Here is a 14,477-nt window from a genome sequence, read left to right on the forward strand (position 1 = left end):
ATCTCGACCCTTTGGCACATTTGGAAGCTCCGGAACGGAATCATCTTCAAAGATCATAACACTAGGAAATCTTACGTTTTTGTCTATATTGTTTTGTCGTCTTTTAATTGGATTTTTTAGAGATACCATAAGTCCTCCCTTAACTGGACTAAGCGTTTACACTCGTCTTTGTATTCCTTGTAACTTTTCCTTAACTTCTAGCTAAGTTTTATTTATATATATTGCCGTTCCAAAAAAAAAAAACTAATAATTAACAACACACCACTAATCATACTTCAAGATATTGTACATCACAATAATATAATGCATAATTGGTGATGTTCGATTAATTTTGATGGTGTACAAATAACTACCTTCTTATAATCTCAAAAAAAGAAAAGAAAAAAAAAATGACCCACTATATTTGACCTAATTTGATTCATGTAATTATTTTCTTCAAGGTGGACCAACCCTAAATAACTCCAAAAGCTCAATGTTCAAGCACTGGAATGACTGATCTTGGCTTCTTGAAGATGGAGTTTTGCGAAAAAACCTTGTGAAAATAGTGATGATAAGTGATAGAAGAAAAGGGGACAATTAACATGTAAATCCATGCATAGATAGACTATTTAACAACATGCATGTGCATGAAAACGAGTATTCGTCCCAATGCTTTTGTCTCGATAGTAATGGACACATCCGATCCCCTTTAATTCACCAACTCCCATATATAATCGATACATGCATGGGCCCTTGTGTTATGACTTATTGCCATGCACAAATCATACATATGATCATGATGATAATGTTTGTTTTTTTTATTTCTGTATATCTATACTTTTTCACATATATTTAATTTCTATATTCAACATAATATAATGTGGCTTATAATTATAGCTTTATGGAGTTATGGCCAATCAATTTAATTATATATTTCACTCTATAAGACTTTTTATCTATTTAAATTCTCCCACTCACTAAAGAAGTGCTAACTAATGATAAGTTAGCTTTTAACAAAATAGTTGTCTGAAGAATTAAATACATCCGGCCGGCCACTTTATTGGTAATCTTTGTGGATAAACAAAGTGTGTAGTTTTTGAAGAACTAATTAAGAGGCATTGTTTAAGAAATTTTATTGCATCTCATAATCAACATGACAGATCAAAATTACGAATCCAAGCCTATTATCCGGGTTTGGTATAATAGTACCAATCGATTAACGTTATTATCTACAATAATAGCTTCGATATGTACAGTCCCATGTGTGTGGAAGTAAAATGCTTTTGAGGACCTCGTTAACAGGGCCGACCTTGGTATCGAGTTGTATGAGGACGACTACGAGGCATCATAAATTTTGATCGATAAGTTAATTTTTGAATGGTTTAACAACATCAAACGTTTTGTGTGATGGTAATAAAACACTTTTATAGATAATGTCTAATTTGTCAAGGCACATGCTAAAAGAAGAAATTTTTTTTTTTTTTTTTTTTTTTTTTTTGAATATTATTTTTTACAGCTCTAGTGTTTTAATTTTTTTTCTACAGAACTAGTAAAATGGGTGTTGGGAATGCCGGTTTTGTCCATGTCAACTGAAACTGACATTCCTAATATGGTTTGGCCTATGTGGCATTTTTTTTTTTTTTTTTTTTTTTGAGATCTCACAAACTTTAAGTGAGTTTTGGGTACTAAAACGAAGGTTTCAAATGAGGCTGTAAATGAGCAGAGCTACTCGAGTTCGGCTAGTTAAAAGCTCGATTTGAGACAAGCCCAAACGAGTTTGAGCCTAAGTTAGAGATCGCTTGATAAACGAGCTCGAACTTCATATGTCGAGCTCGTTTAAGCTCGCGAGCCTAAAAGAAGTGAAAAAAAAAATTATATTATTGTTTTTGGGGACTACGATGATAATTAGAGGCCCTTAGTTTTTATTTTTAGTAATAACAGCCTAAACAAATCAAGTCTAAAGGCCCCTTATTTCATTCACCATGTGCAATGAATCTTACATGTGCAAAAATATTTGTATTTCCGTTGGATTGGCAAGTATAGCAGTATCCAAAGTCATGTGTATAAAAAGGCAGAAAATAAAAATGATTGGAGATGCGGGGTATCGATCCCCGTACCTCTCGCATGCTAAGCGAGCGCTCTACCATCTGAGCTACATCCCCTTTTGAACTATTAGTGATTAGTTGACTAATAATCCTGAAACTGCGCTCGTTTCTTGGTTTAAGCTATCAAACTTTTCCTTTGGTTTTTAAATTTTTGTCATCTTTTTGGTATTCAATCAATTTTGTTTAGTTCGATTTCCTATAGCATGTTTTTTTTTTTCCCTTCAAAAATGGAGTTTTATTGATAATCAAAAAACAAATACAAGGGGCAGGGAATATCCATTACCTCAAACAGCAACCAACAAAATACATACAAATCTAGGACTAAACAAATTGAGCCCTAAACAAAACGAGAATAAAAGGAAATCATCGATTCTTGATCATCAATATGTAACCCTTCAATTCCATCCTCCAATTCTTCGTAGTCGTATCAATTGCAGCAATTCCTCTAACTTTAAAGATGTAAATTTTAAGCGGATACCTTCAACTATGCCATGAACAAGATCCATTTCTGACGTTATTTTTCCTTTGAAGATTCCGCTGTTCCTTTCTTGCCAGATGTGGTACACAATAGCAGCAATGGTAAGTCGATTTATCACATCCCATATTTGATTTCTAAACGGAAATCCAGCTAGCATATTAACAATGTCGTGAAGATTAGCTGACAAACCTCTAAATAGAAGAAATTTCTTCAATTCAATCCACACTCTTCTTGAAAATACACAGCCAAATAGAAGATGATTTATTGTCTTCTACTTTGCCACACAGATCACATTTGAATGTTTTATTTGGGTACCACTTCATTAACTTGTCATGTGTGGTTAATCTTTCCTGAACAACAAGCCACATTATAAAAGCATGTTTAGAATTTGCCTGAGGGAACCATACAACATGATGCCAGGGTACAGTTAGAGTATTAACTTTAAGATCTTTCCATGCTTGACTAGTTGTGTATGGAACTCCGTTGCCCTTATTTGTAACCCATTTGACTACACTATCATTGTCTTCAAAATACATGATGTTTATCTCTAGCCCTCATGGACAGAAGTTTCCATCCCCAGCTGTCACTTTGTTTATCTTCTATCTCCCATATAGATTTCCCTTTTAATTTCACAAGATTAACCCAGTTATACCAATATACCATAAAGATTCCTTCTTTTCAATTAATTTCCATAGTTGAAGGTATTCGCTTAAAACATCGATGTTCACAAAATGTTAACCACCCGGTAAATCGTTTTCATTTTTTGTGACAGGTTGGCTTTTGACTAAGAACCAACCACAACATAAAAGCCAAGTTAATTTGCATACTAAGGCTAAAACCAAAAAAAGAGAATGCTAATCATGAAATAATTATGTACTTCAACTATAACAAACTATACATTTTAATGTTTGTATCATACACAGCTACCAAATGTGCAAGCTTACGAACCCGTGGATCCATGAACCAGAATAAAAAAACATAATAGATAGAATAGAAGTAACATTTAGATTTTAAAACACAATAAACTAATTTTACCCTTAATGTTGGAAGGAACCGTAGTAATTACAAACTAAAAACATATTTATGAAGTGATGCGTATCAGACACACACAAGCAACATATTATAAAGTGCAATTTACATATCATATACCATTACATATCATATACCACCAGTTCCAAGAGGCTGCCTTGACGTGTCGCCAGAGGCCCATGCTTCATAGTCTTTCACCAACTGCATTCATTCAGATCAAACAAACAAAAACACAACATTTGAGTATTATACCAGAATTGAATAGGTTGAACCTTCTAAACTAACATGATTATTACTGCAATTCAATATAGGCTAGAAGTGAATAGGTTGATTCAGGTGTTATATCTAAACAGGTCAAATACCACATTTAAAAACATCAAAATTACACTCCTCGTCCCTGTGGTATACCTAAAAAAAACACTCCTCGTCCTTTTCCCAATTTTTCTGCATTCCTCGTCTCTATTGTATTAACTTATTTCACTCCTCGTCCTTCCGTCCAATTTCGTCAATTTCAACCGTTAAGTCAAGTCATGTGCCAGACATGTGAGGGTATTTTCGTCAATTTTAATAGTTAGAGTGGGATTCATGATAAAAGGGTATGCGACTATACATCAAGAATACTGATTTTCCCTTGCAATGTGTGGTTGGTGTCTGTTGCAGGTTGAGGTTCTCTTTGAACTGATTAAAGGGCCTATAAAGGACCTGGAGGGAGATTCACAGGATGAGGTGCAATATTATTATAAGGTCAACATTAAAAGTAGTAGCTTAGCGTTTAGATTGTATCAATTTTGTTAGAGAAATGAAACTGTATCAAGTTTTTATTGGTTTATATCATCAATTGTTTAATCAATTATATGCATTTATGTAACAATATCTTGAAATTAACATCTCGCTACTTTTGGGTGTTAGTATCTATCTATAGTTTCTATTAAAATCCTATAATGATGATGTCATTATTAGGCTATTTCCATTGTTAAGAAAAAATCAAAAATAAAAAGAAAAAAATCTAAGCCATCTTGATGATGTCATTAACATTAATTAAATATTTTATTATTTGTTTAGGGTTTTTATCATATATACCCTTCTTAACTTTAATAATAACATATTTACCCACTTAAATATGATTATATCATATGAGCCCATTCTAAACATATAAACTCATCATATTTACTAATTTATTCAATCTTAATGTGATACGTCTTTATGCCCTAATTTTTTTAGCGACAATTATTCATGCTTGCTTTTTTTTCTTCTCCGAGCTATGTACTATGATATTAACTGGATACTTGTAGTCGGACGGAAGGATTATATAGGTTTTCTTTACGGGATTAATTATGTTACATATGTATGCGAAATATTGTCTCAATAAAATGTTGTAATGTAAATTTTTGATAAGAAAATTAATAGTTGTGATCAAAATTGAAAGTAAGTGGTGGGAGAATAAATGTAGTTCATTTATTCTGACTAAGTTAAGTATATCAATATGTTTGTAAAAACAATGACAAGTTTCTTAGTCAGAATATGTGGTTCCATGTGTCATTAAACTAAATGACTTTAGCATTTACGTTCACTTAATACATAAAACATATCGTTAAACTGTTTCATTTAAACAAACCCGTGATTTCACGGGTCATTTCACTAGTTTATAAGGGTATTATAAATAGTTTACCTTTTTAGTGATGAATTTGTAATTTGTAAAGAGTTTAGATAAGTGTATTTTGATTTTGGAAGAGGTGGGAGGGGATGAAGATGATGGCTTTGATTTAGGGTTCATGTTAAGATGAAAGAGAATGAAATGGAGAAAGAAGTTAAAATGACAAAAGTACCCTCGCATGCATGGCACATGGCTCCATCTAACGGCTGAAATTGATGAAATTAGACGGATGGACCAGGAGTGAAATAAGTTAATACAATAGGGACGAGGAATGCAGAAAAATTGGAAAAATGACGAGTGATTTTTGAGGTATACCACAGGACGAGGACTTGAGTGTAATTTTAGATTTAAAAACTGTCAAAAATGGAAACGTGTCACATGGGTCGAACATCACCCAAATTGTTTTCAAAGGCTTAACAGTTATAAACTCCTAAGTTACTCTACTAAAACAAATTAGCAGGTTGGTCCAACCCAATTATCAGAGCAAATTTTATCATCATTTTTGAACCTAGTCAACAATATAATGACATTTCTGATGCTATATTCTAATAGAAATGCATTTTGCATAGACGTGGCGACTTTTAATGACCATTCATATCGCATCTTAAAATCAAACGATATCGGAAGTACACAAATCTTCACGCACCTGTGCCATAAAACGGGGAAGCATGATCCTCAGTATCTGCTCAAGAACTTGAGCACCACTAGATTCAATGGTTTGAACGGGGATTGCTCGAAAAGGAAACGGGATATCGATGCTAACCTGAAAAATAATATACAAACACTCAGTATGTACCCTTTTGAGCATGAAATTGCATCTTACTGGATTGGATCTTATTGGTACTTAAGGAACCAAACATTGAATAGAGAAGTACAAAAAGATTTATCCTTCAAACTCAAACGGAAGGGCATCGTTTGAATTTCAAGTTTATATAAACTACTTAAGACAAAAAAAAATACAGGAGTGACTTTAACCTATAATATAATGATCACCTCGATAATAGTGTCTGATGTGAGTTTCTGCACCGATGAATTGCTTTGGTTCCTATCGCATGATATTCTATTCACCATAGAAGCTGCATGCCCATACCAAATTAGTGTCAATGGAGTCCTGAAAAAGCATTTTATAATTATGAAATTCACCATCAACCTCATAATTTATAGTGAATTTCCTTATAATGATCAACAATATATTCCCACCATAACAATAGAAGTAAATAAATAAAGACCAACTACAGTAACTGCTCACCATCAAATTTGTCATTTTGTGCAACCACAATCGGTGATCCCTCAAGCTACAATGAGTTAACAATGCAAGATTATTAACCCTACAATATTCTACATGGCCATATGATTAAAATGGAAATTTGCAGGCTTAAATACCTTACAAGACAAGAGGTTAATAGAACATCCATTAAGTTGCTCTTCAACTCGAACCAACAAAACAGGGCAAACTTCAAAAGCAAAAAACTTGAACTTGTACACGTAACACCTGAACGTGTTGTCATCAATCCTCTCGATCCTTTGAGCATCCAAAACAGAGTACTGGCTTGCTGGAAGACTCATATACTCCACTGCCATTCACACCATACAAAATTAACCAAAAAAAAAAATCAAATAACTTATGCACGCCATATAACGTCACACCCAGTGGCGGAGCCAGGAAATTTTTCACGAGGGGCGAAATTTTTTTTTTTTTTTTTTTTTAAACGTAGGGATTTTTTTGAGAAAATATGGAGGTTTTGGGGCAAAAAAAATAGAGGTTTTTGAGCAAAATTTGGAGGTTTTTTGCGCAAAATATGAAGGTTTGGGGGCAAAATATGGAGGTTTTGGGGCAAAATATGAAAGGTTTGGGATAAAAAAAAATTTCGCCGGGGGCAAAATCAAAATAATTTGCACTAAAAATTGCAAATCCACTAGGGGCGGGCGCCCCACCCCACCCGCGTTTGCAGATTACGAAATGACCATAACGTCACACCCACGTTTGCAGATTGCGAAATGACCATAACGTCAGACTCACGTTTGCAGCTTACTAAAAAAGTGTCGAATTTCCTAATAGAAGTGCAGTAAGTTATAGCTACTTATTTCAATCCAAAATCGCATATTACAGATTAGCAAATTCAAAAAGGGTGATAATTCGTATACCACGAAAAATTATCTTTAGACAGCTAATTGTGATTTACAGTGGTGTAGTTTACAACACCATAAATCACAAGATAGTGATTTTTGGATAATCTTTGGTGGTATTTGAAGCAATCCTAGAAACAACTACTAATAAATAAAGTTTTTTTTTTTTTTTTCCTTTTTGGAAAGGAAATTTAATAACGGTTTACCTAATTTAGCCACAAATTCAAATAATATTTGGACCATCATAATTCACATGTTGCAAAATAAACAAAAAATTAACAAGCTGTTATAATAATAATAATAATAATATAGATATGGATAGTCAATTTTGGTGTATACATATAGTCAATTTTGGTACACAAAGTATGTATTTTTATATTGAGATTTTAGGCTATAAATACTCATGAATGCAAGCATTAAACTTGCACCATTTCTCACACTTACAAAGTGTTTCTTTCTTTCTCTCCATTATCATCTTTGTTCTTACACTTCATTATTAGTATTCTAAATCAAGAATCAAATCACTAAAGGTAGTTATAAGCCTACTGAATTATAACATCAAGAATCAAACCACTAAAGGTAGTTATAAGCCTACTGAATTATAACATCAAGAATCAAACCACTAAAGGTAGTTATAAGCCTACTGAATTATAACACGTTATCAGCACGATAATCTTAATACTAAATATGGTTGGCTCTGCCACCAAAATGATATATGGTCGGTTATACCACCAAAATGATATATGGTCGGTTATACCACCAAAATGATATATGGTCGGTTATACCACCAGAATGATATAGGTCGGTTATACCACCTGGAAAAATATATGGTCGACACTGTCGCCAAATTTTCATTTATGTTTACTAATATTTATATTTTTGTTATATAACATTTATTTATGATTGCTTACACATGGTCGACACTGTCACCTACTTATCATTTATGTTATATTAAATTTATGTTTAATGTTTATATACTTATGAATATAAATTGACTCTAATTTATCATGATGTTTGTTTTAATTTTTGATAATAGAAAATGTCGAATCTGGAAAAGCTTAAATTTACTCCTTTAGAATCAACTGGAAACAACTACATGCCATGGGTTATAAAAGTAAAAATGCATCTTAAATCAATGGGCATTCTTGAAACCATAAATGAAAACAACACTTGTTCTGAAAAAGAACAAGCTACGGCATGTTGCTTTATTCATCAACATATTGATGAATGCTTACAAAATAATTATGTGACTGTAGAAGATCCCCATGTTTTATGGGAAGGTCTCAAAAGCAGATTCAATAATCAAAGAGAAATTTTACTTCCAGCTGCAATGGAACAATGGAGAACATTAAGGTTCCAAGACTTTAAGAAAGTAAATGAATACAGCTCAGCTCTGTATAATACATGTTCACAACTTAAATTCTGTGGACATGAAATTAGTGATGCAGACATGATGGAGAAAACTTTCTCCACAATGAATGCTGCAAACATCACAGTGCAAAGAAATTTGAGAATGCTAAAGTTCAAAACATATCCTGAACTTAATTCATATCTCTTAGTTGCAGAGCAAAATGATGAGCTATTAATGAAAAATCAGCAATCCCGTCCTACTGGTACACTTGCAATCCCTGAAGCAAATACTGCAAATAATTATAAACAGGGACAAGGACGCGGGCAAGGTCGTGGTTATAATAACCATCACCATCATCATGCCAAAAGCCATAACTATGGTAGAAACCATCCTTATGGTAATGGTAATGGGCGTGGACGTGGTCGTGGTCGTGGCCGTGGTGGTCAAAGAAATAGTAATCCACGAAAATATAAATATCAACCACAAAACAAGCCCATTAAACAAGATGTTGAAGAAAATTCTTCTAAAAATTCTGAAGAATCTTGCTACAGATGTGGTAGAATGGGCCACTGGGCTAATACTTGCCGAACATCTAAACATCTTGTTAAGATGTATCAGGATTCGCTGAAAGGTAAAGAAAAGGAAGTAAATTTTGTGGATAATATTGATCCAACAGTCACTGAGAAACCATCTGATTTATATGAAGATTTCTTGAATGTTTAAGTTGTGTGTCTTTTGAAAAATAAACGATTTAATATCGTCTGTCTTTGTCATTATGTTTGCTAAATGTTTCAGTACTATCTATTTGCGTTTAAAATATTGTGTAATATTAATGTACTCACTATTTATTTCTTATATATGAAGTTCAATATGAATTTTGCTGGAATACAACATCAATCAAGTGGTGGAGATCTCTGTATAGCAGACAGTGGAACTACACACACTATACTTAAATCCGAGAAATATTTTATTGATCTAAAACCAACGGAAGGAACTATACATACAATATCAGGACCTGCTAACTTGATAAAAGGGATAGGAAAGGCAAATTTCATACTACCAAATGGTACAAAATTTTTAATAAATGATGCCTTATTTTCTCCCAAGTCAAGCAGAAATTTATTGAGTTTCTCCGACATATACCTTAACGGGTATGATTATCAGTCAGTGACAACAGAAAATGAGAAATATTTAAGTATCACTGACAAGAGTCATGTGGTTGAAAAACTGCCAAGACTTAGTTCTGGATTACATTATACACATATAAATGTACCAGAAATACATATGGTAGTTAACGAAAAATATATTGATCCTGGTGTATTCAGTTTATGGCATAACAGATTAGGCCATCCAGGATCAACAATGATGAAAAGGATTATTGAATGTACTCATGGACATCCACTAAAGGATAGAAAAATCCATCATGATACAATGGTTCCATGTACATCTTGCTCTCTTGGAAAATTGATAACTAGACCCTCACCACTTAAGGTTGAGAAAGAATCACCAATGTTTCTTGAAAGAATTCAAGGTGATATATGTGGACCAATTCATCCACCATGTGGACCATTTAGATATTTCATGGTTCTAATAGACGCATCTAGCAGATGGTCTCATGTTTGTCTGTTATCAAGCCGTAATGTGGCATTTGCAAAATTTCTTGCCCAAATTATTAAATTGAGAGCTCATTTTCCTGATTACACCATTAAAAGGGTGAGACTTGATAATGCTGGTGAATTTACATCTCAAGCATTTAATGACTATTGCATGTCTATAGGAATTGTTGTTGAACATTCTGTTGCTCATGTGCATACACAAAATGGTTTAGCCGAGTCATTGATTAAACGTTTACAGTTAATCGCTAGACCATTGATAATGAGAACAAAACTCCCTGTATCTATATGGGGTCATGCAATTTTACATGCTGCTGCATTGATTCGCATCAGACCAAGTGCAAGTCATAAATATTCCCCCCTACAACTTGCTTTTGGTCAAGAGCCAAATATTTCCCATCTTAGAACATTTGGTTGTGCAGTGTATGTTCCAATTGCGACACCACAACGTACAAAAATGGGTCCTCAAAGGAGGTTGGGAATATATGTTGGATATGAAACATCTTCAATATTAAGGTATATTGAACCTATGACAGGTGACGTTTTTACAGCACGTTTTGCTGATTGTCATTTTAATGAAACATTGTTCCCTAGATTAGGGGGAGAAATGAAAAATAAAGAAAATGATGTTTCATGGTGTGAACCTCAATTAAAGTATCTTGATCCTCGCACAAAAGAATGCGAGACAGAAGTTCAAAAGATAATGCATATACAAGAACTTGTAAATCAATTGCCTGATGCATTTACAGATACAAAAATGGTGACAAAATCATATATACCAGCAGTAAATACTCCAGCTCGAATTGAAATTCCAAAAGCTGGCAATAACGTCACTCATGAATCTTTGCCACGTCAGAAACGTGGAAGACCAATCGGTTCAAAGGATAAAAATCCTCGAAAAAGAAAATCAGCTGATAATGAAGTAAAAGAAAGTGTTCAAGAAGAACCACAAATCAGTACTCCTACTGCAGAGGAGATTGATGATGTCAATACAGAAATTGCAATCAATTATGCATATTAAAAAATATTATGGAACCGAAATGAAATGAAAAATCTTGATGAGAAATTTTCATTTAATGTTGCATATGACATCATGAATAATGATGATGATCCAGAACCAACATCTATGGTTGAATGTCAAAATAGACATGATTGGGCTCAATGGAAAGAAGCAATACGAGCTGAATTAGAATCACTCAATAAAAGAAAAGTTTTCGGATCCATCATTCTCACTCCTAAAGATGTGAAACCTGTAGGATACAGATGGATTTTTGTCCGAAAAAGAAATGAGAAAAATGAAGTTACAAGGTATAAAGCTAGACTTGTAGCTCAAGGTTTTTCTCAAAGACCGGGAATTGATTATGAAGAAACTTATTCTCCTGTTATGGATGCAATTACTTTTAGGTACTTAATCAGTCTGGCAGTTTCTAAAAATTTAGAAATGCATCTCATGGATGTTGTGACTGCTTATCTATATGGATCACTTGATAGTGATATATATATGAAGATACCTGAAGGATTTAAGGTACCAGAAGCATCAAATGCAAAACCCAAAGAAATGTATTCGATTAAATTACAAAGATCTTTATATGGGTTAAAACAATCGGGACGTATGTGGTATAACCGATTAAGTGATTACTTGATAAGCAAAGGGTATACAAATAATCTTACTTGCCCTTGTGTTTTCATTAAGAAAACAACATCCGGATATGTGATCATAGCTGTTTATGTTGATGATCTTAACATCATAGGTACAAATAAAGAGATCCATGAAGCCATTCAACTTCTAAAGAAAGAATTTGAAATGAAAGATCTCGGAAAAACCAAGTATTGCCTTGGTTTACAAATTGAGCATATGCCTAATGGTTTACTTGTACATCAAACAACATATACTGAAAAGATTTTGAAACGTTTCAATATGGACAAGGCAAAACCATTAAGTACTCCTATGGTTGTTAGATCACTCAATGTTGAAGCTGATCCATTTCGTCCATGTGAAGATCAAGAAGACATTCTTGGACCAGAAGTACCATATCTTAGTGCAATTGGAGCTCTTATGTATCTTACAAATTGTACAAGACCTGACATTTCTTTTGCAGTTAATTTGTTGGCAAGGTTCAGCTCTGCTCCTACCAAAAGACACTGGAATGGGATCAAACACATATTTCGATACCTTCGAGGAACTACTGATTTAGGATTATTTTATTCTAACGAATCAAAACAAGATTTGGTTGGTTATGCAGATGCAGGTTATTTATCTGATCCACATAAAGCTAAATCTCAAACTGGATATGTATTCCTAAATGGAGGTACTGCAATATCATGGCGTTCTCAAAAACAAACACTTGTTGCTACATCGTCAAATCATGCCGAAGTGATTGCATTACATGAAGCTACTCGAGAATGTTTTTGGTTGAGATCAATGACACAACTCATTACTGATTCTTGTGGACTAGAACGCGATAAAAGTCCAACAACTATCTATGAAGATAATGCAGCTTGCATAGCACAGATGAAAGAAGGGTATATCAAAAGTGACCGAACAAAACACATACCACCTAGATTCTTCTCATACACTCAAAATCTCATTAAGGACAACCAGATTGAAATGAGATATGTGCAATCTAGCAAAAACTCTGCTGATCTTTTCACGAAAGCACTTCCAACTGCTATTTTCAGAACACACGTTCATAACATTGGCATGAGACATGTTCAAAAGATGTAACAGCTGAAGCGATGTCTACTTGAGGGGGAGTCAACTCCATGCTGCACTCTTTTTCCCTTAGCTAAAGTTTTTTCCCACTGGGTTTTCTTTAGCAAGGTTTTTAACGAGGCAGTAATTTATAGTTGATCTTCAACAAAATAAAATTGCTATCCAAGGGGGAGTGTTATAATAATAATAATAATATAGATATGGATAGTCAATTTTGGTGTATACATATAGTCAATTTTGGTACACAAAGTATGTATTTTTATATTGAGATTTTAGGCTATAAATACTCATGAATGCAAGCATTAAACTTGCACCATTTCTCACACTTACAAAGTGTTTCTTTCTTTCTCTCCATTATCATCTTTGTTCTTACACTTCATTATTAGTATTCTAAATCAAGAATCAAATCACTAAAGGTAGTTATAAGCCTACTGAATTATAACATCAAGAATCAAACCACTAAAGGTAGTTATAAGCCTACTGAATTATAACACAAGCCACTCTTGGTATAAAATAAAAAAAAGGTTTCCCGAATTTAGCTACAGGTTACTACCAAATAACAAACAAAACTATATACATATACGTATCAAACTATAAAACCCTAAATCAATAAACAAAACCCTTACGTAAAGGGCGTTCGAGTGGACGAACAGAGACAAATTCTGTACGGCGAGCAACGAATCGAGCTTTTGGTGCAGAAGAAGATGAAGAATCAGCTGACACGGAAAGTGATTGTTTCGGAATCTCATCTGAATTTGATGACGTTAAACCAAACAAGGCGTTACGTGGACTAATCGTAAAATAACTTTTAGGTTTTTTTGTGAATTGAGATGAAATTGAACATGAAGATGATGAGTAATAATAACAAGAACTCGAGCTTAATGCCATTATGGATGAATAATTAAAATCTAATTCTTGTTTACTTGATTTTGTGTTGCATCAAATAATGTAGATAACAAACTGTACGGAGTGAGGTGTGTGATTGCGAGGGATGTGGTATAGGATAAGCTTACAGAATTACGAGTAGAGTGTGAGGTTGTAACTAGGTTTACGTTAGCGTTGGTATGCATTAGCTTGCTAATATGCCCCCGAGTGCTAAATGGCGCGCCTTTACCAACCAAACCGACAACCAACGAATTAGACATTTAGACCCATTTATTGTGTTCTGTCTTGTGGGTTGTATGTGTCCGTGGAGGCTTTTCCGGCTTTTAATGATATGATGACACGTTTAGTTGGGGAGAGTGTACCGGGTGATGAAAATGCTAATGCATTATCTTACAAGATAGAGAATCGATCCGAAAAGAACATATTGAAAAAAACGGTTAATGGTAAGTTGAAGAGAGCGGGACCTAGATGTTGAGATCTTTGTCTCGTGTTCCTTTTTCTATTTGTTGATTTCTATTTAGATTGTTTAGTTGGATGTTGGAT

At 33.8% G+C, this 14,477-nt stretch overlaps 1 protein-coding gene and 1 non-coding gene across 2 annotated transcripts; both read right to left on the reverse strand.

Moving 5' to 3' along the window:
* Positions 1 to 2,068: 2,068 nt before the first annotated feature.
* On the reverse strand, positions 2,069 to 2,141 carry TRNAA-AGC (transfer RNA alanine (anticodon AGC)). Its single transcript has one exon. It is a non-coding gene; the product is annotated as a tRNA-Ala (tRNA).
* A 1,380-nt stretch (positions 2,142 to 3,521) lies between these two features.
* On the reverse strand, positions 3,522 to 14,139 carry LOC139895953 (uncharacterized). Its single transcript, XM_071878511.1, has 6 exons — positions 13,676 to 14,139; positions 6,629 to 6,819; positions 6,495 to 6,540; positions 6,239 to 6,321; positions 5,892 to 6,008; positions 3,522 to 3,792 (listed from the first exon to the last, which is right to left on the reverse strand). Exons 1-6 carry the CDS (start codon positions 13,935 to 13,937, stop codon positions 3,721 to 3,723), a joined length of 771 nt encoding a protein of 256 aa, XP_071734612.1. The 5' UTR covers positions 13,938 to 14,139; the 3' UTR covers positions 3,522 to 3,720.
* Positions 14,140 to 14,477: the final 338 nt, after the last annotated feature.

The sequence above is a fragment of the Rutidosis leptorrhynchoides genome, chromosome 3 (genome assembly GCF_046630445.1).
Source record: "Rutidosis leptorrhynchoides isolate AG116_Rl617_1_P2 chromosome 3, CSIRO_AGI_Rlap_v1, whole genome shotgun sequence".
In the NCBI taxonomy this organism is placed as follows: Eukaryota; Viridiplantae; Streptophyta; class Magnoliopsida; order Asterales; family Asteraceae; genus Rutidosis; species Rutidosis leptorrhynchoides.